At 41.0% G+C, this 27811-nt stretch overlaps 1 protein-coding gene across 2 annotated transcripts in view; it reads left to right on the top strand.

Moving 5' to 3' along the window:
- The window catches only part of LOC149773041 (uncharacterized), a 31080-nt gene extending 3809 nt beyond the window's left edge, over nt 1-27271 (top strand). The window contains exons 3-4 of one of the 2 annotated variants that reach the window (XM_089946856.1): nt 18600-18714; nt 25184-27271. In XM_089946856.1, coding sequence (XP_089802982.1) covers nt 18600-18714; nt 25184-25295 — 227 coding nt within the window. In that variant the 3' untranslated portion in view covers nt 25296-27271. Of the gene's footprint in view, nt 1-18599; nt 18715-23909; nt 24292-25183 lie in introns of those variants that run through there. The other variant, XM_089946855.1, reaches the window with a different exon arrangement.
- Nucleotides 27272-27811: the final 540 nt, after the last annotated feature.

Raw genomic sequence — 27811 nt, 5'->3', positions numbered from 1 at the left:
CTAATAATAACTGCAGGAGTTATATTATGGATAATTAACCATTCTCTCAGTTTCAAACTGGGCATTCCATCCCATGGGGTTCTAAATGTAAACCAAGTGTAACTGATATCCTAATGAACTGTAAAGACCATAGCAGCACAACAGCAGGGGACCAGATATGTCCAGATCCAGAAATCATAGACCAGTTTCAAACTGATGATGAACCACATAAAAATTACACATCTGCTAGAACTTATGTTATGAAGATAACTTAAATTGCATTATTATTAATCCTCCTCCTCACATTCCTCATAATTGAGATGCATCATATATGTTTTATTGTAAAATAGTTTATGCAACATAATTCAGTGAAGACCTTTGCTGCCAATTTACCAGTGAACCATTTGTTTCAATGAACATATTTTATGTTGTAACAAGGAGCATCATTTAAACATTATGAGTAGTAAAGTGGGGCACATTAGGGACAATGGGACTTAGCATTAAAAAGACCCCTGGGTCAGATTAGGGACAATGGAAATTTAACATGGAGAGAAATCGTGGGTCACTTTAGGGACAATGGGAATTTAACATAGAGTTTGGGTCTGTCTAGGGACAAGGGAAATTAACATGGGGAATAGAGTTTGGGCTTTTGGGATTTTTTTAAATTTAAATTTAAATTTAAATTTAAATTTAAAAAAAAAAAAAGGGGTAGGCAATGGAAAGGCTATCTCTTTTCGAGAAATATGGCTGGCCCTGAAAAGGGCCTTTGGGTTTTCTTCTTCTTCTTCTGCTTCTAGTTTCTTCTTTTTCTCCACCAAGTTCTTATTTTATCTCCAACACTCTTTCTCTTCTTTTCTTTCTTTTTTTTCTCCTGCTCTTCTTTCTTCTTCTCTTCCTCCTCTTCTTTCTTCCTCTTTTCATTTTCTTCTTCTTTTTCAATTTTTTCATTCCATGCTCTCATCCTTATCCTTTCCTCTTCATCCTCCTTCTCCTCCTTTATTTCTTTCAACAGATCACTGATGATTACATGTACCTTCATTTTTCGTAAATTGTTTATCTCCATCTTCACTCGATGGGGACTATAAGAATAGTGATCCTCGTTTAGGTTAACCAACATTTGCTCTATCATTCCTAAATTGTCGAGGACGTTTTGCAATTTTTCCATTTTGTCCATTTGGTTAGAAGCCATCTTCTTTTTTTATTCTTTGCAGAATGGTTTGAACGACGAATACTGTGGGTTCTTATACGAAAAGCGCGGACGTGAAGGAAAACATCCCCCTACTTTTTCATTTCATATAATAAAATCCAAACTATACTTTCTCATTTCATATAATAAAAACCCAAACTATACTCTCCACATACGCTAAGAAACAATAAACAAAATCCATAATCTACTATCCACACAATCTTACGTGAGCGCTTACAAAACCCAAACTATACTCTCCACATATGCTAAGAAACAATAAACAAAATCCATAATCTACTATCCACACAATCGTACGTGAGCGGTTACAAAACCCAAACTATACTCTCCACATACGCTAAGAAACAATAAACAAATCCATAATCTACTATCCACACAATCGTACGTGAGCGGTTTCAAAACTCTAACTATACTCTCCACATACGCTAAGAAACAATTAACAAAATCCATAATCTACTATCCACACAATCGTACGTGAGCGGTTACAAAACCCTAACTATACTCTCCACATACGCTAAGAAACAATTAACAAAATCCATAATCTACTATCCACACAATCTTACGTGAGCGCTTACAAAACCCTAACTATACTCTCCACATACGCTAAGAAACAATTAACAAAATCCATAATCTACTATCCACACAATCTTACGTGAGCGCTTACAAAACCCAAACTATACTCTCCACATACGCTAAGAAACAATAAAAAATCCATAATCTACTATTCACACAATCGTACGTGAGCGGGTACAAACACAAACACACAAACACAAACACACAAACACATACGCTAAGAAACAATAAACAAATCCATAATCTACTATCCACACAATCGTACGTGAGCGGTTACAAAACCCTAACTATACTCTCGACATAAGCTAAGAAACAATTAACAAAATCCATAATCTACTATCCACACAATCTTACATGAGCGCTTACAAAACCCAAACTATACTCTTCACATACGCTAAGAAACAATAAAGAAACCCATAATCTACCATTCACACAAACTTACGTGAGCAGTTACAAACACAAACACACAAACACATACCCTCGCACTATGAAAAAAGAGTTAGTGTTTATAATCACACTACTCTACCTACACACACACACACACACACACACACACACACACATTGGCAAATCGATAGTTATTTCTTTTCTAGAGTATTGGGTAGCCCTTAAAAGGGCTGTTTTTTTTTTTTGAACTCCAGATGCACCTATCTAATGGTTGCACCTTCCTGGCCTGGCGCCACACACGCATCTTCTTCCCTAGTCTCCTTTCACCTTCTGGGGAGCGCAGAGGGAGGATGATTCGTTTCAACACCCCAATCCTCTGTCTCGGGAATATTGTATGACATCCTCTCTTCTAGTTTCTTTTCCTCCTCTTCCCTCTGTCTTCTCTCCTCCTCTTCGTTCTTCATTCTTTCCTCTTCTACTATAGCCTTCGCGGCCAGTTCATTTAACAGGCGCCTGACATATTCCAGATGTATCTGGAGTTCAAGAAGTTTGCTTATTCTGCTATTCATTCTTGTGTTGATCAATCAACAAGGGTAGCTAGACTGCCCAGCGAGTTTCAATTTGTAGTGAAAGCGCGGACGTGATGGAAAACATCCCCCTAAAAACATAAAATTGATCTTACCTAGATCATAACCAAAAAAAAACCAACAACGCGTGGACCTAAAAGAAACACTCACTCACTTTTTTATGCTACACATCACTATTTTAAAATTTTTTATAAATCACTTCAATAGACTATCCACATACGCAAAGCAATCCAATCTAACCCCAAATTTACACCTCAAACACCCCAAAAAAAAAAGACATCATTTTAATCTACTATCCATACCAACTTACTTATCCACTTACAAACACAAACACACAAACACATACCCTCACATTTTTTTAAAAAAGAGTGTTTATTTTCACACTACTCTACCTACACACATTGGCAAATCGATTGTTATTTCTTTTCTAGAGTATTGGGTAGCCCTGAAAAGGGCTGGTTTTTTTTGTTTGCTATGGCATTCTTTTTAGTTTCTAAGAATGCGATGTCCTCTGAGGATAGACTTTCTGGCGATAGGTCTGCTTCTTCGGAAAGAGAAGAAGAACTCTTTGGTGTCGATACGACAATCGACAAAGCCTCTGTCAGCTTCAGGTTGCTGCTGCTGCTCTTATTGTTGTTGTTGCTGCTGTCTCTGAAGTCTGTACTTCTCTGTCCATTCTTCTTTTTCCCTGTTCATTTCTTCTCTGAAGAGCTCTTCTATCAGGTCTTCAGTGATTTTTAACATTCTCACATTCTCTATTTCTTCTGGCTTCGGTATCAGACTGTGTCTGACCCTATGCAAATTCACGTAGGCTTCGTTGAGTTTAGCTAGTTTGGAGCACATCTTCTTAGGAGGATGAGTCGACAATGGATGGTTAGACTGGAAACAACCCGGTTCTTAAAGTCAAAGCGTGGACGTGAAGGAAAACATCCCCCACACGGTTTTTGAGTCGCAACGTTTAGTGAGTGTCATGAGAGGGATAGTAAGAAATGAAAGAGCATCAATCCAACATTCTTATAGCTAAACAAAAGAAAAAGGCATTTTTTTCAAAACACAACATTTTTTATTCAAAAATCACTTACCACTAAAGAACAACTCTAACATTTTTAACAATAATCCAACAATATAACATCAAACAATTTTTTCAAAACACAACATTTTTTATTCAAAAATCACTTAACACTAAACAACAACTCTAACATTTTTTAACAACAATGCAACACTAAAAGTTTCTCCACTAGGTAAAGAGGGATAACAGTCTTCCATGGTTTCTAGTAATCTAGGATGACTTCTCTCAAACTGTTGATTTCTATGGTATTATCGAATTCTGCATACAGGATGACGCTCACCGTTTCATCAGGGTCTCGGTCTTTAAACTGAATTTCCACACGAATCTGGCCGGATTTTATAGGGTGGAAATGTCCCTCGTCGCTGCCTTGGTCTGGAGTGAAATCGAAAGCCCACAAAGCGTAGCCTCCTGCATAATCCTCGTACGTAATACCGTGACTGGTATTGGTTCCTAACTGTCCGGTGGCTTCGTACAGGGACAAGTACGATCTCAAGTAATTCTTCTTGGTAAAGTCAGGTTTGAAAGGTCGGGTACACAAGGTCTTGCCATCGCGACTGACTTCGATTTTGGACACGCCAAAGTGTTGAAAGTAGAAAGGATTTTTTTTCGGCAGCTCCGTTGAAGGCTGTATTCTCGACGATACCAACGATCAAACGTTTGGGTAACTGTCCTTGGAACAGATGATCTTCGATCATGGATCGCTGTCCCTTGGGAATGGTGAAGGTTTTCACTTCCACGCGTCGTATGGGATACTTGGCAGTCGTTCTGCTCAACGTCTGACTGATGTCGTTTCCCACTTTAGGTAACACTTCCACACGGTGTACGTAGAGTCTGGCTTCTAGGATTTTGGTTTTGTAACCGTCACTATCAGCCATCAAATGGAAAGCGGCACTGCTACGATTCAGTCTCAGGCGGACATCCACTCCGTTCAGCAAATACTTTTCTTGCAACCACATGTCCAAATGCAAACGATCCATCAGTTCTAAACTTGTGTCGGCTCCCGTGATTCTCTTTCTTCGTTCTACAAATCCATCATTGTTGTCTTTCTTTTCATCAGTTTCCAATATTTCAAACTTGGTAGGTTCGTCAGCTTCCCATACCACACAGGCATTGAGATGAGTGTTCTTGGCATCTATTCCGTATGTCAAGAGATTTTCCAGGTAGGCACGATAAGGGTAAGTATCCATGCTGCTACTGACCAGTTTGTTATTCAAGTACAAGTCCACTCCACTGAACAAGGAATGCATGAAATTGTTGACGGGAGCTACTGCTTCATCGTCTATAGCACCTCCAGTCTTATCTAGAATTTTGACTTTCAGGTACAAGTAACTGCTATTCAGATCGATGTAATCTTCGGGCTGTCCTTTGATTTCAAAATCGATGGGAGCGGAATCGGTCAGTGAGGAGACGGGGTGAAATTCCACCCACTGGGATTCTTGCATCGTCATCATCGTGGGGGGCATGGCAAACAGATCCAGTTCCGTCTTGGAACAAGCGCAAGATTCTCGGTGCATCATTTTTTGTCTCTTTTCTCAATAATCGAAAACGTCTAAGTCTCGAACGGTTCTTCTTTTCTTGGCCTTTCTAGCTTGAAGTCTGGTGAAAGGGTGTTTTCTTCGTCGTCTCTTTCTGCCTTGTCCTTGCTGAATGCCTGACTCGGTAGCGTGCAGGGCATTTATAGGTGTTTCTCGGTGACCCAAAATGTCTTTGCCCGTTTGCAGCAAGACATTTTTGCCTGCCCTCATGAAGGCTTCTTTAGGGTTTTGTTTGTCGATGATGACATTTTGGAGAAATTCTTTGCCTTGCGTCAGTTCCGCATCTTTCAAGGCGTGCAATCCGCGTGTCACCATCGGTTTCAACACCGGGGCCACCGAACGAAAGGCCGATTTTAACATATCTCCTAAACCGTGTCCTCGATGTCGAGCAACCCCTCGGTACACTGGATACATGACTTACGAATCGTGAGAAAACCGTTTTCGAAAATGGAGTTTCACCGTGACTTTTCCTTTGGTGAATGGAATATTTTGTCCCAAATCTCCTTTTATAGTAATGTTGACCGTGTCCAAATACGACTTACTGACAGGCAAATAGTGAGGATGTACAAATTCGCGGTGGACGTGGTAAGTGTTTCCACCTTCCTCGTCAGTGTTCGTGGCAGAATCCACTTTGAAAGGAATGACACGCAGTAACGGTACGGAGGTGTGTCCCACCACGTTATACTCCACCACATCGGAGTACACAAACATCAAATTCAGTCCTTGGTTCAGTTCTACCGGGGCACGAAATAACTTGCTAAAAGACTCGTCGTAAACGATGGGTAATTCGCTTTTCTTCATCATGCTCATTCTCAGGTTCATGTCTCCGCCCAACATGTCATACAATTCAGGACAAAATAAAATGGACAGGATTTTACTCCGTTCAAATTTCATCAAGAAGCGACGAGCTGTTTTGTGGTACTCCATGGTGACACTTTTGTTAACATGCTCCAAAGCTTTCAGAAACACGGCATTAAACCTGGAGGCTATGGTGCTGACCAAATGTTGACCACTAAAATAATAGCCTGGGGAAATGAACAAGTGATAGGTGGTGTACTTTTGTGTACGGGTTTTCTTGTCATATTTGACATTGCTATCCATCCACTGTTGCAATTGTTCGTCATGAACTTCCACATCAAAAAAATTTTGATTGGGAAGGACATTGAGGACTTGGGTCGGGTGAATCATTTCTACTAAAGCCACTTCCCAATGGGCTTCGTGATCTAAGGGGATGGCTTGAGGTAATTTGGCCGTGTAACAGCACAACGTGTTCTTGGGAAACACCTCCATGGAACTGTCACTGGGTAAGGTTAAGTAAAATTGGTTTTGGTGACTCATAATTCCAGAGTTCTGTGGCTGTCCGAGGGGTTAGTGGACGTCAGAGGCGTGTCTCCGCCCAAAATGGGGTTCTGGTTGTGGTTGGAGTGGTGACTGGCACTGGCACTGGACACAAGGTTCCCGGGGTTCCCGTTCGAGGTGAATTTCAGGGAGGGATTAGGAAGCAGGTAACCGATGCAACTGCTCAATAAAATGGTCCACAATTGTTTGTCTCCTTGTTGCAAACTCAAATTGGCGATGGCTGCCCCGATGACACAATACACCACGAAGATTTCGCAGAAAAAGACGATTTGCGTTTTAGGCACACGTTCTCCACACCACACCCACAAGGGTTGTTTTTGTAAATCTTGCACAGAAGAACTGGGTGAAGGAGGAGTGGTCGACATAGCTGCGTCTGTGTGAAAAGGCATGATGGTCACTTCTTTTTATAGTCGATGACTTGCGAAGCGTCGATCCAAAAATCAAAACTGGGCGAATATCCTTTCCAACGTACTTTGACTTCTTTGACACGTCGTTTGCCCACTTTACGGGTTCTGCGTTCGAGAATGCTTTCGATGTCGTACACGTCGTCTTCTTTTTTGGTGACACGTTGTAACTCGGGCAAATAAAACGTTCCTTTGAGCACTTCTCCGTTCATGTCTTCCAATTTATAGACGGCAGGATGACGGCCATGCACTCGTCCAGTGACGCGAAACAGTTCGGTCGTCCAGTTAGGTAAGTAACCTTTGTCAAAAGTGCGTTTGGTTTTGCCGATGCGCACCCAATCTCCTACGGCCAACTCTCCACTTTTCTTGGGGACAGCCCTCGTCGGGGACGTACCAAACAGACGCTCAAACACCAGCACTTCGTTGTCGGGAGTCACGTCTTGCGGGGCACGTCCGATGCTTCGATGGTAAGATTGGTTGTACGCTTGCACCAGGTGCGGTAAGATGTCGATGTACTTCAGAGTGTGGTGATGCGTAAAATATTTCCACATGCGTTCTTTCAAAGTGCGTTGAAAACGTTCCACGATGCTGGCTTTGGTTTTGGGATTCTCGGTGGTAAAAAAATGAATGTCACGTTTCTTTAATTCTTTTTGGAAAGCTTGGTTCAGAAATTCGGTGCCTTTGTCCGTTTGCCATCGAAGAGGGTGACGACCGCTTTGTTTCAACACCCGTTGCAGGGCTCGCACTAACTCGCTGCTCGATTTGGAAGTCAAGGGTACGACCCAAGCAAATTTGGAAAAGACGTCGATGACACAAAACAAATATTTGTAGCCACGATTGTAGCTGGCCAAATGAGAGACATCGGCTAAATCGGCTTGCCATTGATGATCGATGCCTTCCACTCGGGTGCGAAAACTTGCGTCGAATGGGTTTGTGTAAAGTGTAGGTAGCTTGTTCTTGTAACCATCGTTGCACTTGAGGTAAACGGAGACTTTTCAGTTGCGTTTTGGCAGCACGATACAATTTTTGAACTCCTGCGTAACCTGCAGGATGGGAGGGATCGTAGTAAATGCTGGCTAAGACTTTTTCCATTTTTTGTGTTGGTTGGTGTGTTAATAAGGCACCCACTCTTGGAGGAGGCTACTCTTTTTCTCTTGGGGTATTTTCTTGGATTGCAATGCTTTGCGTGTGCGACCGGCAATAGGTGTTGAAGAGGAGGAGGATGTCTGAGCGGGGGATATCGGTTCTTGTTTCACTTCTGTCTTCACTTCTGTCTTCACTTTCTTTTTCTCTTGTGATGAAGAAGGGGTGGCCCTCATCTTTTTAATCCATCCAATTCTGGAGGTAGGTGGTGTTGTTAACTTGCGTACTTTTTCTGGTGGAGTTTGAAACCCTTCTTCTTCTTCTTTTCCTTTTTCTGTCTTGGTCACTGGTACTGGTGGTACTGGTACTGGTACTGGTACTGGTACTGGTGATGGTGCTGGACTTTTCATCAAGGTCTTAAAATCTTTCAGAGTGGGTAGAGCTGTTTCGTCTAAAGCTTTCTGGTGAAAGAGTTGCAGTCGTTGTATGAGTTGACCGTACTTTTGCGATTTTTCTGTTTCGGACAAATCTTGGCGATCCATCAAGGACTGCAATTCGTGTTGTAACTGGGACATCTCGGTCAAATGGGGATTGGGAGGTAAATGCGGGGTGTGTTGTTCTTGCCACCGATGGTATTCCATCCATCGTTTGTAAGGCACTAAAGCTAGTTTTCGTCCTTGCATGGGGTTGTCAAGGGTCGATTCTGAGATCTTGGAACTTCCGAGGCCTTTTTATCTTGCTCCCACCAGTCCTCCCAACATGGTTCCCAAGACTCCTTTCAGTATGGGGCCTAACAAGAGAGGTAAAATACCTCCACGTTGCACTAACAACTTCTTTTTTTGACGAATGGGAATTTTCTTTTGAACCATTTGGCGAAGAACGTGACGATGTTTGCCTAAGCATTGTTTCTGGTGTTTGGACAAAGGGATCGTGCCTTTCAAAACGTTCAAACAACATTCGCACACGGTATCGATGACCTCTTTGGAGGCTGTTTGAATGAGTTTTTTTCGTAGGGGTGGAGAAGCTTTGGACAGGACAGATAACATGTCCCCATGTTTGGCTAAACGTGGTGGCAGTCCTTTCCTTTTCTTTCCTTGGGGTTTTCTGGAGGGTGACATCTTTGAGTCTTCAGGAGCACTAAAAAACACTGATACCCGACTTGGTCACAGGCCATTTTTATACTGGAACGCGTCGCCACTGATTGTCTTGACGTCGTATTAGTTTGAGGACAGGCATGACACGTCGTGCAGGGGTACGTAACGGACTAAATCGAGCCAGTTCTTGCTTGGACAAATCCAGTAAACCTTGTAACATGCCCGATCTTTCTTGAACTTTGATTTTGGGAGAAGGTACTTTGTGAGCAGCAGCCACTGCCACTAAATTGGAAGGTCCTGCCAATGGGGAAGTTCTTTTGGGGGTCATTAACGGAGAAGTTCTTGGTGTGATCAACGTCTCCAAGTACTCTTCAGTTCCTGGTGTCATCAACGGAGAAGTGGATAAACGTGAGGATGCCGGAGACGCAGTCACTGCCGTGGCAGATCGTGGTTTGCGAGTGTAAGGTTGCGCCCTGGCCGAAGTGCCTCTCTTGCGACTAGTTTTCTTCTGTGGACTTTTCTTTTTCTGGGGATTTTTTCTCTGTTTCTTTTTCTGGGGGCTTCTTTTCTTTTTCCGGGGTGGTGGTGTCTGGTCAGAGGAGGGTCCTGCCACTGGAGAAGTTCTCCTTGGGGACCTGGTCTTTTTCTTCTTGGGGCTTCGTTGGACTTTTGTCTTGGGTATAACTTTGGGGGCATTAGGATCCCATCTTAAGAGTGAGCGAATGATGACCCCTCCTAGAGTACCGCTCCCTCCAGGTTTCAAAATGATTTGTTTTTTGGTTTGAGTGTTGATGCGGAGATCGGCCAGTTGGACCAAAGCGACTTTGTTTCGATCGAAAAAGCGTTTGGTTTGATGAGGAATCTGAATGATTCCTTGGAGTAATTGACGTGCCGTCACCGTGAACCATCGTAAGACTTCTTTGAGACTAGCTTCTAAGACATGAGCTCGTGTTTGTGGATCTTTTTCTCGACTGATGCCATACCAGGCACGAATCAATTTGACGGGAAGATGCGACTGAAGGGACGTCATGTTCGCACTGAGAGTGAGACAGACGAAAAAGGGTCTGAGGTTTTTATAGATTTTTTTTATGTGGAGTGAAATGAAGTCGAGGACGGAGACGTGTACAGGACAGGCCCGCCGTCTTGGCACCAGTGGTGAAACAAGTGGGTACGAAATAGCAAATCCTCGGGAGTCGTAGGTTTCAAATCGACGAGTAAATAGGCGTGTGGAGTTTGAGTGGCATCGTCGTACGCCTGAGTCAGCCAAGGCGTTCCTAACTGTTTGGCTAAGACTTGCACTTGTGATTTATCTCGAGGGCTTTTAAACAAGACCACGTAATGCGCATTGAGACTGATGGTGCGATGGGCTTTACTTTGTTGAAACAAATATTGGGTGATGTAAACGACACTGGCATTACGGTGATGCCCTTTGCGCGTGAACCACAGTTTAATTTCTTCTTCGTCTTCTCCTAACATGTTGTCGAAAATGACCAAATGGGTTTGACGGGAGTCAGAGACGATGCCGTCGTCTTCTTTAGGAATGCCTTCCACAAACACGATGGAATCGCCTTGACTTTCTCGCAAGAGGTTGTACGCCGATTGCCACTCTTTGTAACACCACACGATTCGTTGAGGGGGTTGATTGATCAAATGATGTTTATGTTCGATCAAACGTTTGACGAATTCGGTTTTGCCTGAACCGCTAGGTCCAGCAATGAGCATGTTAAAGGGATGGCGAAGATACAAAGCCTCCCAACTGGCACGATCTAAGTGTTCGTCGATGACTTTGACAGTAGAGGAAGAGGGAGCAGAGACAGCAGAGGTAGCCATTGTGTGAGAAATGTCACTTGTGACACGAAAAACAAACAAGACAAGAGTTTATATACTTTTTCAGAACACGTTTATTGAATGTTTTTTTCAAACATGAATACGAAAGACAAAAATACATAAAAGCCAAAGGCTTAAGTACAAGAATAAAAGGCACATGATAACCATGAACGTGGAATAAACACAAGTGTCTGTACAACAACATGTTTTGGGTAATGTTCTAACCAGTTCTATAGTAGGGGGTAAGGTCACACAAGTGTCCTCCCGAAAGGGTCTTTCAGGCCTGTCCACGACAGTCCTGTCCTGGGTGACGGGTTCTTCTGGCACCGTCACTAACACAGGTTGAAAAGTAACTTTTTTCCTTGAATAACTCTCATGCATACTGGGCCACCTCTTGTGTCCAAGCCTCAAAACCCTGGTCTCGGTGATGTCCAACATTTGACTCCTAACCAATCTGGTTTCTTCTTCGTCAACGACATGGTAAGTTACTTCAATGAACAGTGAACTATCGATCTTGCCTAGGGTTCCTTTTCATATACAGACCAATACCAACGTGACCGTACGGCAACGTAAAGTGATTGGGAAGTCTCACTCGCTTCTGGTACACGATTTGATAGACTTTTTCTAGGGGCCGACTGATGATGTGGTGAGTGGGTAAACGTACAATCTTGTTCGGTTGATAAGTGGTCTCTTTAAAGTTTCCATCCTCTCCCGATTGCAAGGCTTCTTTCAATACCCCAAAGTTGACCACTCGACTGGTACGATGATTCAGAGTCAGTCCTTTCACTTTGCACGTCGTGTGCACTTCTCCTTGTTTGTCCCGGTATTCGTAGCCGTAATTTTTGGGACCACCACTGACGAAACTTAGAATCTTGTCGTCGGGATGCTCGTCTGTCCAGGCTCCTAAACGGTCTCCTTCGATGTCAGGGTGCTGTTGAATCGGGTGATGGATGTAAATGCAACTGTCCGTGTCAAAGTACAGGACGCGTTCTTCTAACAGTTCTAAAGCTTCGTACAATTTTAAGCGAGCATGAGCTGTCACGTAAGCCGCAATGATGACATTTCCAAAAGGGTCGTCTTGTACAAAGTCCAGATCTTCTTCGTAATTGACCAAGATCAAATCCTCTCGAACGACGTCCACGTGTTTCATGTATTTGGTTTTGTCGTGAATCATCTGGAAGTAGCTGGAAGGTTCTGTCAAATATTCCGTCTTGGGTAAACACGGTCGTTGTGCCATTTTACCCCACAAGCAATTTAACATCACTTTGGCAAACGATCGCCTGCCTTCGTTTTTCTCTATGTGGTCTAAAGAGATGCCTTCTTGTTCATAGTATTTCTCTTTGAATTGTATTTGGTCTTCGGGAGTGTGACACCAGGACGGATAGCCGCTGGCTTCTTGCTTCAGTTTCAAAAAGGCATCCACGTAGTCGGCGAAAATGCCTTTCTGCGTGGGGTCACCCTTGTGGTATTGTTGTGTCTTGGGAAAGTGGCAAATTTCGTACACTTCTAACAGTTGGTATCCCATGTCCAGAGCTTTGAACAATTCCACGCTGACCCAGGTTCCCGTCAAGGCACGTTCTTCCTGGCTGTGATGGCAAGGTTGGTCCTGGTTGCACGTTTCGGCACAAGTACGGCACAAGGGAAACATCAGTTTGCCTTGACAATGGTGAGGTAAGACGGGATGGTATAGGTTCGTGGGAGGCAAAACTTTACACTTGATCAAGCCTTCGTATTGTCGAATGTTTTTCAGGTCGATGTGTTCCGTCAGCAATTGTGGGTGTCCTACAGGAAAGCGACAATATTTGCACACGTAGGGATACAGCGAGCACACATCCAAGTATTTGATTTCTTCTCCTTTCTCTTCGTCGGCTTGGTACAGCAAACAGGTGGCATTGGTCCTTCCTCCGTACAAACTATCCCTCGGGTTCAACGGGTCCATGAACTGGTAACTTTCCACGAGGCGTTTAAACTCTGGATCGGTTTTCATACGGTGATCGTACTCATGTTCCCACATTTCCACCACTTGGTATCCTTGCTGTTCTAACTTTAGGCGCCGCTGACAAGTGTCCTGGTACAAGTCTTCCATGGTTCGTTGTAAAAACTGATTTTTAGTGCTACGGTCAGGGTAACAGACGGGACATCCGTGAAATAAGCAGCCGTTAAACTCGTACACGATCTTGGGGTTTTCTAAGTCCCAGCCATCTACCGAATACATTCCGATGGTCTTTTCGCCCCCTCCGTTGCGGGCATGCTGAATCCACTTGTCTTCCTTGTCGCACAAGTAATGTAACCAACGTAGGGCTTTGACCGAGTATTGACGTTTGACAAAGTGGGTCGTTTGAGGACTGATGACAGCTACGGTGTTTTCAGGCATGAATCGTTGTCGATACACTAAGGAACACGCTTTGGCAATGGTGCAGGCTTCTTTCAAAGGATCGACCCCTCCGTGTTCCATGAACAGTTCTCGAAATTTTCCACAGCAACGCCATAAAATGTCCACGTCGGAACGACAATACTTTAGCATTTCTTCCTGAAAGTCGAAAGGGTCCGAGGCGTGAGCTTGGTACCAAGCGTAGAAAGCTTCTCGTTGTTCGGTACGCATGTTGTCGGGGTCGTAATAGTGAGCCTCAGGTAAATGGGGTAGAACGGCATGTTGATTGGCTTCCATATTGAAAAAGTGAGGAAAGTACCCTTTAGCCATTTGTCATTCCAAACGTTTGATTTAAGCATTCGACTCAAAGGCATGGCCAAGTAACTCATCGAATCTTTAAACTGCACTTGTCCCACTTGCATGAAAATGATTTTGGCTCCGTTCAAAGTCACTTCAGGACGCTCGGTGCCTTGTTCCATATAGTATCTCAAAAGAAACTGTCCATCGTATCCGGAGAAATTGTGAGCCATCACCGTGGCATGACGATGACAATCTCCGTAACGTTCGATGTCCTCTTGGCTCCACGTCTTGTCGATGGGGTCTAAAACCCATTGGGCAAAATCGGCTAACGTGTTCGGTCCCCGAAAGATTTTTTCACGCCCTCCAGGAATCTTGCTGCAGTGAGGGTAATGACTGAAGATAGGTTCTTGAATGCACTTCTCGCATGCTCGATGAGCCACGCAGAAATTAGGGATGTGAATGCCAGTCTCTTGCATGCATTCGAAATCGAAAAAGATGAAATTGCCTTTCTTCTTGTGACCGTCCTCTTTCTCTGGTGGGGGTTGGTATTTTTGCACGTAGCATTGGTGTTCCAAGTCCACGATGTGGTGACAAATGTGACATTTTTTCTTTCCTCGACATACGTGTGCCTTGGCATTATTGGTAAGTATGCCTTGTCCACAGGTAGGGCACAATCTCAGGAGTTGACAAGCACATTTCTTCTGTGAACCTTGTGTTTTCAAATGTTGTTGGTAACAGGTAGGGCTGACAAACGTGCGCAGACAAGTCGAACAAGGCACTGGTTCTTCGCTCAGACAGGGTGGAGAGGCCAAACATCCTGAGCATTTCCATCCACAATGTTTGTGTTGCTCTCGGTTATTATAACCATAGTCACATTTCTCACAATAATAAGCATATCCCAGGAATCCAGTGATACTGGTAATGGTATCGAAATGGTCATCGTGATGATAAACATGAATGTATTTTCCGTCCTTAAAATGTTGGCCTCGAAACAACAGAGGCCCGCGCATTTCTTGAGGGTGCACTTTCAAGGTGTAGCGTGGAGCCAGGGCATCTTGCAATTTTTGCATCTCAGGAATGCCACAGGGTGTGTCTTTGGACAGGCCAGCTTGTTGCAACAGGAGTTCTGCTTCGTTTCGTTGTTTGGTTCGGTTCGATTTTCGAATGTTCTCCCAGGTTCTTTTCCATTCTACCGTGTCGTTCTTGTTGGCATAGGTTCGTCCCACCACGATGGCACGGGCTAAGCACATCTGGTCTTGAGGGTTGTTAATTCGGACGAGACTCTTTTTGGTGTTGCGAAGGTCGTTCACCAGTAGGACCTTTTTGCGTCCTGTCCCTTGAGGAAGAGAGACGTGAGCCATTTTCAGTGTGGCTTTACCATCGGTGATGTCAAACTGGTCATTAGATTGTTGTACGTGTTGAATCTTGTCCATGACTTTGGAAGGGGTTAGTTCTGCGGGTCTGCTAAACTCGATCCAAACAGGGGATTTCAAACCATCGTGATCTATGGATAGTGTCAAGCGATCGTCTTCTTTGGGTTGACATTGTCGCTTGAGTGCGGTGAGCAAAGAATCCCACATCTCGGTGATAAACCCTTCTGCTTTCTCCAAGGGTACGTCGGCCTTGAAATCTTTAAACTTCACCGTGTAGGAGTAAGCCGTGGTTCTGAATTTTCTAGAGGAGCGCTTTTCCGTCTCTCGAATGGAATAGTACTTTTCAGGGTTGACTAAGGGTGGTGAACTTGGTTTAGAGGGTTCGGATTCTGGTTCACTCATGTCCTCTTCAAAATCACTGGCATGAATTTGTGCCAAGATTTCAGCCCTGGTACGAGGCGATAGATCACGTTTCTGCCTCTTACTTTCTTCTTCTTCTTTCTTCTCGAATGAATAGGATCGTTTCATCTTGAGTGCAAAACGTCAAATGACTCAAGTTCAAACACCATAGACTAATTTATAGTCATGGCAAACCAGCGTATATAAAAAGGGTGTGTCTTGTCCTTTCACTATTCATTTCACTCTCAAACCGAGGAGAACGATGGAAGAGACTACCCAGATGGAACGTTTCGTCAGAGCTTTGCGAGGGGTCATTAGAAAATTCTCTTCAGACCAGCCGACGGACTACTCTCCTTCCTTTCGAGATAAGAGTCAGGATACTTGCTATATCTGTCAGAAGAAAGGGCATTGGTCTTCAGAGTGTCCAGACCGTCAAAAAAGAAAAAAAACAGGGGCTAAAAAAGACAAAAGTCAAGATACCTGTTATTATTGTAAAGAAAAAGGACATTGGTCTCCAGATTGCCCAAAAAAGAAACAAGAGGAGTCAGAAGAAAAGAAGGATTCTTCAGAAGAAGAGAGGGATTCTTCGGAAGAAGAGAGGGATTCTTCGAAAGAAGAGAGGGTTTCTTCAGAGGAAGAAGAGGAAGAAAGAAGACAATTCTATTTAAAAGAAGCAAAGAAACAGGAGAAGAAAAGAAGAAGGGAAGAAAATGAGGAAAAAACGGTGAAGAAATTAAAAAACAGAGAGACTAAACAAGGAGAAAGAAGAAGTCAATGAACTTTTAATTAAAGTGTTCTGTGGTGAATTGTGAATTGGATTGTAAAAAATGGATAAAAGAATACATGAATGATATAAGGTAAGTGTCTTTGAGTTTTGATTTTAAAATAAGAAGCTACACTCACGCACTCATACACAGACACGTACTATAAGGGTAAAATGGGTGGGGTTTATTTTTGAGTTATTGGCAAATTGAAATTGTATTTCTTTTCGAGAAATGTGGGTGGCCCTGAAAAGGGCCTTTTTATTTTGGTGTAGGGGTGAGTTTAACCAATCAACTTTAACTGCCTTAAGCCTTTGCCACGGCCAAGGCCTACTTCTGATGATTGGGTTGAAATCACTAAGGGTGGTACGACAGGCTTAGTCACAGGGTTGGTGTGTTTAGCTCGGGAAGGTCGTATTCTCTTCGGTCGTGATAAAGAAGTCTGATACATTTGTTTCAGACTTCTTAACTCCGCTAAAATGTCCAACAGTACCGTAGCCGTTTGATTTTCACCCTCTTGTTTCTTTGCTGCTACTTCTTCTTGCTGTTGTTTTTTTCTTACCTCTTCTTGTTGCTGTTGCTGTTGCTGTAGGAGAAAAGCTTGTTCCGCTTCCTTTTGTCGTTGCATAAATTTCTCCAATTCTTCTTTCTGTCTCTGTCTAAAATTCTCCACTTGCGGTAATGAAGAAGGTAACGAAGGTTCCGGAACAAATTCTTGCGAGGTAAGAAAATCCACAAAATCCCAATTCACCTCTTCTGAAAGTAAGTCCGGGTTCCCTTGGGCAGTCTCCCCTGCTGGTGCACCCCAATGGATCGTTTTCTGAGTTTCCGTCATGTTGAATCACTGTCGCATAGATTGACTGCACACAAGCGCTAGCGAATCTATATAGACCAACTGACGTCACAGACTACTCTCTTCGGATTGGATGCGGGCTGACTGAATTTTGTAACGCGTGTTTGGATTGGTGAATGAACTCAATCTGTTTCAATCCTGCCTCTACCTATAAATAAGCGCAGTTCAGTGCATTGATTCACTTGTTCTCGTCGCTTCAAGATGTGGACCGATGTGCAATCTTCTACGCTTGTGTCTTCCATGATGTTCCGGACGGACATACCCATGTATGTCCGATCCAAGTGGACTTTTGTCCACAGGACAAACACCAGTCTGTGGATACGTAGGATCTACGTAGAAAGACAAGGATGCCTCAAAAGAGTCCTGATTTACGGTCCTGCAGTGAAACGCAGCCTAAGGACAAGAAGAAGATCAATGCGGTGCCCTTTATGTTAATGAATACATTAACATAAACCCAAAGGCCCTTTTCAGGACCAGCCATATTTCTCGAAAAGAGATAGCCTTTCCATTGCCTACCCCTTTTTTTCTTTTTTAAATTTAAATTAAAATTTAAATTTAAAAAAATTTTTAAAAAAATCCCAAAAGCCCAAACTCTATTCCCCATGTTAATTTCCCTTGTCCCTAGACAGACCCAAACTCTATGTTAAATTCCCATTGTCCCTAAAGTGACCCACGATTTCTCTCCATGTTAAATTTCCAATGTCCCTAATCTGACCCAGGGGTCTTTTTAATGCTAAGTCCCATTGTCCCTAATGTGCCCCACTTTACTACTATTATGATACACTTATCATACCTGTATATGAAATCTTAATACTAACACTTATACTTGCAATACTACTACTAATAAAAACACCTGCATTGATAATTTGATTATGTTCAGTTGGACTTGTATCTAAATGATCACCAGCTGTATGAAAAGACATATTTTAATATATAGATATTGGATGGAATACTAGTTACCACAATTGAATAGTCATATGATAAATGATATATTATTTTAAACAATTTATATTTGCAGTGAAACATACTTTTACATTATTTTCACTTAAATTTCATTTATAGAACAGTATACTCTGCATTCATTAAATTACTGAAATGGTTAATAATACAACAACAAATACTGCAACTTCCAGAATCACAAAAATCAAAAGTTATGAACAAAAACTTCCCTACATGTATCAACAGTTGTCACTTAATAGACAGAACTATGAAGATTTAGAATAGGATGTTAACAAATTAGGTACTCAAGTTAAAAAGAAAAAAATACCAAGTAAGCTTACTACCAAAAAATCAAACAATAACAGTGAATTTTAGTACATTCCCAGGAAACAGAATATATGATTTTTCTTAACTTGATCTGATACATCTTAAATCTATAGAAAATGATTCATATTGTATGACTAAAATATTATGTAAACAAAAATTCCATCACTTTTTTCAGATGCAACATGCATACCCCAACCCATCCTTCTTGATCATAAAGTATACCAGCATTCCACTATAAGATGGGGAGCTGTAGTGGCTCAGTGGTTAGCTTTCTGGACCTGTGAAATAAGGTAGGTTCAAATTCTACCATCAGACCAACCTGGGTTAGCTACCATGGTGTGTCCTTGGGCAAGGCACTATACTTAAAGTGCCTTGGCACTAAATAACTTACTTGTGTTGGTTTACCATAAAAGGCCAAACCAAACACAAAAAAACAACAACTTTAAAATATGAGTTTTGTCAATACTAAGTAAATGAAAATCATACTGAAGAAATGTTTTTGTTAATACAGTTTAATGGATCTAAAAAATCTCTTTCTTCTGCAGGAGTTTAAAATGTTAAATTAAAAAGGTCATGGTACACATTGCTTTGTTCGTACACATCAGGCTCCGTAACCCATATCCAACTAAAATTTTTAGTAGAGTCTGAATAAAACATATTTTAATCTGGATGATAATATTCTTTCTCCATTCATATATTACACCTCCAAGATTGATCCAAATAAGATTACATTTTACTATAACACTGAGGATGAGTATGCCTCTAACAACTGACAAATGTGGAGAGAATGGAGTTAAACTGAACTTTGATTTCTTTTCAACCATAGCACAAGATGATCATTTATTATGAAAAAACCTGAATAAAGTTGGAGTTCATAACCATGACAGTCTTGATACAATATAAATTCAATATATTATTGTTGTCTTGAGGTATAGTTCTGTATATTACAATCTCACACAAGATCAGGGTATATTTTAGTACCATACAGTTAATTCGGGATTGTATTAATACCTATTCTGATGAATGAACATTAAATAAGGTTTACTATTTTGGAACCAGTTGCAATAAAGTTTACTAAACAAGAGAAAATATGACTTTACTATAATATCTAAAATGTAAAATCTGCAAACAGAATACTTGCTTGACTTTACACTTCAACTATATCATAATATTTATTTGAAATGAATTTATACAAATGGCATTAAATTGGGTTTCAGGCTGGTAATGACAATGGTAGTAGTGAATAGGGACAGTCTAGGGACTAGGGAACTTCCATGTTAAAAAGGGTATATCCACTCTGGGGACTATGTAATTTAACATGGGAGAAAAAAAATATCCATTCTAGGGACAAGGGGAATTTAACATGGGAGAAAGAAAAAAAACTATTCACTCTAGGGACAAGGGAAATTGAACATGGGGAATAAATCGTGGGACTGTCTTGGGACTAGGGGAAATGGAACAGGGTCGGGACCCTATTTTAATAAGGTCCCGACCTGATGGGTCTATGAAAATGGAACAGGCGAAAATTGAAACAGGGAGGGGTCTCTATTTTTTTATTATTTTTTTAAACAAAAAAATAAAAAAGGGGTAGGCATTTGAAAGTCAAGATCTTTTCGAGAGATAGGAATGGCCCTGAAAAGGGCCTTTGGTTTTATGTTAATATACCCTTAACATAAAGGGCATCTGTGACATCTTCTTCTTGACCTTAGGCTGCGTCTGACTGCAGGACCATAGATTAAGACTCTTTTGAGGCATCCTTGATGCTCCACATAAGATTCTTCGCATCCACAGGCTGGTGTCTGTCCTGTGGATAACTGTCCAGTTGGATCGGACATACATTGATATGTCCGTCCGGAACATCATCGAAGACACAAGCGTTGAAGATTGTACGTCGGTCCACATGTTGGGGTGCTGAGTAACAGGTGAAGGAATGCAGTGAACTGTACTTATTTATAGGGGGAGGAAGGATTGAAACGGATTGAGTTTGTTGACCAATCCAAACACGCGTTACAAAATTCAGTCAGCCCACGTCCAATCCGAAGAGAGCAGTCTGTGACGTCACATAGTCTATACAGATTCGCTAGCGCCTGTGCGCAGTCAATCTAAGCGACAGTTTTTCAACATGACGGAAACTCAGAAAACGATCAGTTTGGGTGCACTGATGGTGGAGACTACCCAAGGGAACCCAGACTTACTTTCAGAAGAGGTGAATTGGGATTTTGTGGATTTTTTTACCTTGCAAGAACTTGTTCCTGAACCTTCGTCACCTTCTCCTTCATTACCGCACATGGAAAATTTTAGACAGAGACAGAAAGAAGAATTGGAGAAATTTATACAACAGCAAAAGGAAGCGGAACAAGCTTTTCTCCTACAGCAACAGCAGCAAGAAGAAGAGGTAAGAAAAAAACAACAACAAGAAGAAGCAGCAGCAAAGAAACAAGGGTGTCAAAATCAAACGGTCACGGTACTGTTAGACATTTTAGCGGAGTTAAGAAGTCTGAAACAATGTATCAGACTTCTTTATTACGGCCGAAGAGAATACGACCTTCCCAAGCTAAACACTCCAACCCTGTGACTACGCCTACTGCACCACCCTTAGTGATTTCAACGAAATCATCATCAACAGTACGCAGTCCAGAAGTAGGCCTTGGCCATGGCAAAGGCTTAAGACAGTTAAAGTTGATTGTTTAAACTCACCCCTTACACCAAAAAAGGCCCTTTTCAGGGCCATCCACGTCTCTCGAAAAGAGATAGACTTTCAATCGCCAATAACTAAAAAAAACCATTTTACCCAATAGTACCTGTCTGTGTATGAGTGTGCGTGAGTGTAGGTTCTTATTTTAAAATCAAAACCCAAAGACACTTACCTTTTATAATTAATTTATTCTTTTATAAATATTTACAATTCACAATTCACAACAGAGCACTTTAAAAAGTTCATAGACTTATTCTGTCTCATTGTTCACTCTCTGTTTTTTTAATTTCTTCACCGTCATAGTCTTTTCCTCCTCTTCCTCCTCACTTTCTTCCCTTCTTTTCTTCTCCTGTTTCTTTTTCTTCAACTGTCTGTTTTCTTCCTCTTCTTCTTCCTCTTCCTCTGAAGAATCCCTTTCTTCTTCTGACTCCTCTTGTTTCTTTTTTGGGCAGTCTGGTGACCAATGTCCTTTTTCTTGACAATAATAACAGGTATCTTGACTTTTGTCTCTTCTAACCCCTTTTTTTTCTTTTTTGACGGTCTGGACACTCTGAAGACCAATGCCCTTTCTTCTGACAGATATAGCAAGTATCTTGACTTTTATCTTGAAAGGAAGGAGAGTAGTCCCTCGGCTGGTCTGAAGAGAATTTTCTAATGACCCCTCGCAAAGCTCTGATGAAACGTTCGATCTTGGTAGTCTCTTCCATCGTTGTGCTCAGTTTGAGAGTGAAATGAATAGTGAAAGGACAAGACACATACCCTTTATATACGCTGGTCTGCTATGACTATAAATTAGTCCATGGTATTTAAACTTTAGTCATTTGACTTTTTGCTATCGAGATGAAATGATCCAATTCATTTGAGAAGAAAGAAGAAGAAAGTAAGAGGCAGAAACGTGATCTATCGCCTCGTACCAGGGCTGAAGTCTTGGCACAAATTCATGCCAGTGATTTTGAAGAGGACATGAGTGAACTAGAATCCAAACCCTCTAAACAAAGTTTACCACCCTTAGTCAACCCTGAAAAGTACTATGACGCGCATGATGTTTTCTGGGGATCGCCTTGAAGTCTCTTCGGACTCGTTCGATGAGTTCGTACAGAGCGACATTCGATCTGGGACACAGTAACTTTGTTGCTGGCATCAATTGATGGACGCTCCTAATTCGACTAGCAAGATAATGTCGAAGAATAATCAATCTTCCTGGATCATATTCCATAGGCAAGATTTTATTCTATCCTTGCAATGACAGAGATGCTATATAATACAGTCCTGTATTTCATGTTTTTAATTGCTTGTTGGGAAAAAAATTAATCTCTATTATATAGCACCATGATTCTGCGTGGGACACAGAAGTGTGTGCGGTTACCTCAGTGAAGTATGGAAAAATGCAACAAGTCCTGTACGAGACAGCACTGCGCCTAGCATTACACTCTGAGGGCTAAACATCCGGGCGATTAAATATTACTACGAAAAAGCGACAACTACCCAGAAATCATAAAACCAGACAGAGTTATTCAACGAGTTTCTGACTAAGATTAAGCATGACGCAGCCAGCTGTGCTTGTCCAATAGAAAGTGAATCCGGTGTATAGTCGTTATGAGGCTAAAGCGGAAAGAGAGGTACGCACGAAAATAGATACGAGGAGAGGTTTAGCACGAACGGTTATTGACTAAGAATAACATTTTTAAATAGATGTATATTGTGGTCATTTCAACACATAAGATTATCAAATTTAGCAAAGGCTAAGGTCTGTATGGAAACAAATGTGAATAAGCTCTCACAGCTGACTTTTCAGTCTTATTAGTTTTGTGTGAAATTCAGTGTATGTGGAATAATTGATGACAAAGTGGAACCAAATGAGTATAAAGTTCTGTTAGCATATAAATTTAAGAGAGAATTCTAATATGCTATAACACCAGAGTGGACAACGTAAATTTTGATGAACCTAATATAGAATATCCTGTTAAAAAATGTATGTGAAATTTAACTTAATAAACTACATATGAATAACAAACTATAAAATATATTAGAGTGAAAATTTTATATAAAGTTGACTAAACAATACATTTTTTGGCCCGTTATTATTATTTTGTTATATAAATTATTACAGCACTCATAGGTTTTATATGTGGATTACATTTTCTTCAGATTGTTTTCTGTTTTGGAGGATCTTTTTACTGTAACATAATGTTGTAATGAGGCAAACACAGTCGCAGTTTGATGCAAACATAATATTGCAGGGCAAGAAGGCAAAAAACGTCTATTCACTAGCTCTTAACATGCTATAGTTGAGAAATTATATCAGTGCAACAGTGTCCGAACACCTAAGTGAATTGGAGTCATTTACCCAACACTCTGTGAACACCTAGTGAATTGGTGTCATTTACCCAACACTCTGTGAACACCTAGTGAATTGGTGTCATTTACCCAACACTCTGTGAAAATCTAGTGAATTGGTTTCATTTGCCTGCCTGAACTTCAGTATCTTGATTGTGCTAAAACTCATTTTTTAAAATACTTTTACTTTGGCCATATTCATAAATAGCAAACACTTTGGTAGTCCTGGTATCAAAGCTACTGAAAATTGTCTTAAATGCACTTTAAACTAGCAACAGCATGTTACTGCAGTTGAATAGTTACTGTAGCACAAGCCAGTAACAATACAATATTAAACAGTTTAAGTGCATGTGAAATTGATCACTGTCCTACTGGCGTAAAAGAAACAAGAAATAATATCATCACTGTTCATTATGATTACTCCAAATTTACTTTATTACATCTGTGTCAAAGGAATGGAAAAAGAAAATTAAAAGAAGAACTATGCAAAAGGTGCAACCTTTCTGGACCTAGCACTGGTGGTAGAAACCTTTCTGCATCTAGTATTGTTGGTAGAAAACTTTCTGTACCTAGCGCTGGTGGTAGAAAACCTTCTGGACCTATGGCAGGTAGTAGAAAACTTTCCGGACCTAGCGCTGGTGGTAGAAGCCTTTCTGGCCCTAGTGCTGGTGATAGAAACCTTTCTTCATCTAGTATTGGTGGTAGAAAATTTCTGGACCTAGCGCTGTTGGTAGAAAACTCTCTGGACCTAGAGCTGGTGGTAGAAAACATTCTGGACCTAGCGCAGGTAGTAGAAAACGTTCTGGACCTAGCGCTGGTGGTATAAACCTTTCTGTCATAGTGCTGGTGGTAGAAATCTTTCTGGTCCTGGTACTGGTGGCAGAAACCTTTCTGCATCTAGTATTGGTGGTAGAAACTTTCTGGACCTAGGGCTGGTGGTATAAAACTTTCTGGACCTAGCGCTGGTGGTAGAAAACTTTCTTGACCTAGCGTAGGTGGTAGAAAACTTTCTGGACCTAGTGCTGGTGGTAGAAAACTTTCTTGTCCTACTGCTGGTGGTAGAAATCTTTCCGGTCCTAGTGCTGGTGGTAGAAATCTTTCCGGTCCTAGTGCTGGTGGTAGAAACCTTTCCGGTCCTAGTGCTGGTGGTAGAAACCTTTCTGCTTCTGGTACTGGTGGCAGAAAACTGTTTTTAAATATCACTGACCTTTTAATCTTGACCTATTTCAAAACTGAAATTAATGTCAGGGTTGTTTTTTCTTTGTTAATTATCTAATTTACTAATAGTTCATTATTTAAATACTATGTAAATGCTGGAATAGGAATACTTTGATTTTTCGATAACTTTGCAATAACAAAATAATAATAATAACAATGAGGACTTTGTATAGCGCCTAATCTTTAGAAGCTCTAAGCGCTTTACAACATTAGACAACAGTTGTAGTTGAATGTTTCGAGGTAGTCCGATGAAATTAAATAAATATCCAAGTCTTTAAAACAATTCACAATAATTCGGCAAGGCACTGTCTCTGCAGCTTCCACGTTCACAGTATAAATAAACCAAAATTCTTTTAATGACTCTCACAAGAAAAACTGAAGTAAGAAACTCTGCATATGTAATTCACCTACATAACCAATATATAAGCATTCGATCAGTAAATTTTTGTACAAGTCGTCATAGCACATCCTACTGCCGTGTCTGCCTTCGTATTCTTCTTTTTCTTCAGGTCTCGTGGGTTCACAGACCCGTACAGCCGTTCACATCACACGGTTCATTGGAGGTGTGACCCTCGTGCGGAACATTCAAACATTCTTCCAATGGCGTTGGACGCTATGTGATACTCCCTTTTCGCGACATGAACTGAACAATTCCGCATTATCTGGATACCTGTGCACATGATATATATGTTACATTATGTTTACAATGTTTATATATATATATATATATTTTTTTAATTTGAATGTATGGACTCCCGTCGAGTTACTTGTTTCCATATCACTTTCCACTATCTTGTTCTGCTTTTCATTTCTTCGTCTAGGTCTCGTGGGTGCACAGACCAAGACAGCAATACCCATTATATGGGCAGTGCTCTTCGTATGGGTTCATTGAAGAGCATTTCGCACATGTAATACACCCCCTTTTTGAGGGTGAACAATTCGGCATTATCTGTATGATATACATGTTCCATTATGCTTACAATGTTTTACTTTTATTTTAATTTGCATGTATGAACTTCCGTTGTTGTACACGTTATTAATCATACGGGCACTGCTCTTCATATGGGTTCATTGTGGAGCATTTCGCACGTGTAATACACACCTTTGTGCGGGTGCACAATTCAGTATTATCTGTATACCTGTACACATGATATATATGCTCCAATATGTTAACGATGCTTTGCTTTTAGGTTTTTTAAAAAAAATGTATTTGCATGTATGGACTTACATTGTTGTACGCATTACATATCACTTCCTACTACCTGGTTCTGCTTTTCAATTCTTCGTCTAGGTCTGGTGGGTGCACAGACCCAGACAGCCATTCACCTCATGAGAGCATTGCTCTTCATATGGGTTCAATGAAGAGCATTTCTCACATGTAATACATGCTTTATCGCGGGTGCACAATTCGGCATTATCTGAATGCTGGTACATGGGATATATGTTCATTTATGTTTACAATGTTGTTACTTTATATCGTGATTTAGATGTATGGCCTAGATAGTCTGGGATATATAATTATTATCCTTTCTTTATTATGCTTGTTTTTCATTCCATGTTTACTTCGCTTTGTTGATGCAGGTACCCGCCCCCTTGTTTCATTTTGGGGCTACACAGAGAGCGTTAGATGTGGCGAGCGCTCTCTGTATGGGAACGGTCTGAGCCCCAAATTTCAAGCACTTGAGCTTGATTATGTATGCAAACCATCATATCAATAACTTTCATGTTTATTTCTATGGATAATCTATACTCGTCACTAAAAGTGGCCTGCAACAACAATCATGGTGTATGTTCTTATTTCTTTACTGGGGCCGAACTTGAAACACGCTCGGGCTATAAACAAACACATAACCATAAAACTACTTACGCCTGCGTAAGTACATTTATGGTTGGTGTGAGGAGGTTGGGCCTACCTTTTACCTTACTCTGTTATGACAGTAAACATAACCCGGAAGGGCCAATTGAATTGCCCCGTAGTGGTCACATGGGTTTCACTGGCCATTCATTAGTCAGGGCTTGCAACTGCGCACAGTAACTGAATGGTAATTAGCGTCACTTTCAACTGAACAGCAGAGGAGCAGTGACGTAATCCTAGATTCTGAAAATATTTGGTGTGGAATTTTAAGTTTTAACTCCCACCTCCGCCCCTACACAACCTCCCATATATATGTATGTGTATTTATTCGAGTGTAGGCATTCAATTTTTATGATGTTGCATATATAAAAGTTATGTAGATATGTATGTAGGTATATGTGTGTATATATATTATATGTATGTGTATATGTGTGTATAAGTATGTACATAAAGAGATGCGGGGAATTTTATGGATCACACTTCATGAACAATAACGAATTTTATTACTGTCCATTAATATAATCTTCTGGCACAATAGTCAATCGTTCGTTCGCATTGTGTATTTTATTATTATTTTATTATTGATATTTTATGTGGTTTTTATTTATATTGTGTGGCTGTCTGAGCCCCAAATTTCAAGCACTTGAGCTTCATTACGTATGTAAACCATCATATCAGTAACTTTCATATTTATTTCTATAGATAATCTATACTCGTCACTAAAAGTGGCCTGCAACAACAATCATGGTGTATGTTATTATTTCTTCCCTGGGGCCGAACTCGAAACACGCTCGCCTTGCAGTATCATTCCTGATTCCGTTATCTGTGTCCACAGTCTTGCTTTCCCTCGGGCTGTAAACAAACACCTAACCATAAATATTGCTATGTGTTTTGAATTAACTAAACAAGTGGGAACATAATAAACTAGCTTTTGAATACAGCTGGAGAAGTTATTTCTTTATTAGTTGATAATGCAATTTTATTTATTCTAGCATGGTCATTTTGTTTCAATCTTTGATCCAATGTGTAGACACAGAAACAAAAAGGGTTAGAAATTCATAATCGTTTTTCAAACGTAAATTACAAAGTAAATTAAATCACCTCCTATATATTAATGACTGTTTATTGTTACACGGTATTCGTTTTTCAAATCTTATGCTGTTGCAAGTACAATATTATGACCAATTTTTATTATCCTTCTTATCTGCACAGTTCTGACCAACATTCACGTTTTTGTTTCATTGTCTATCTCTCGCTCTCTTGCAATATCATTATAAGATGT

This window comes from Sinohyriopsis cumingii, unplaced genomic scaffold, assembly GCF_028554795.1.
Source record: "Sinohyriopsis cumingii isolate HCF-2022 unplaced genomic scaffold, ASM2855479v2 utg000913l, whole genome shotgun sequence".
Classification (NCBI taxonomy): Eukaryota; Metazoa; Mollusca; class Bivalvia; order Unionida; family Unionidae; genus Sinohyriopsis; species Sinohyriopsis cumingii.
Note: the sequence above shows the minus strand (reverse complement) of the source record. Positions and strands in the feature narration are given on the sequence as shown.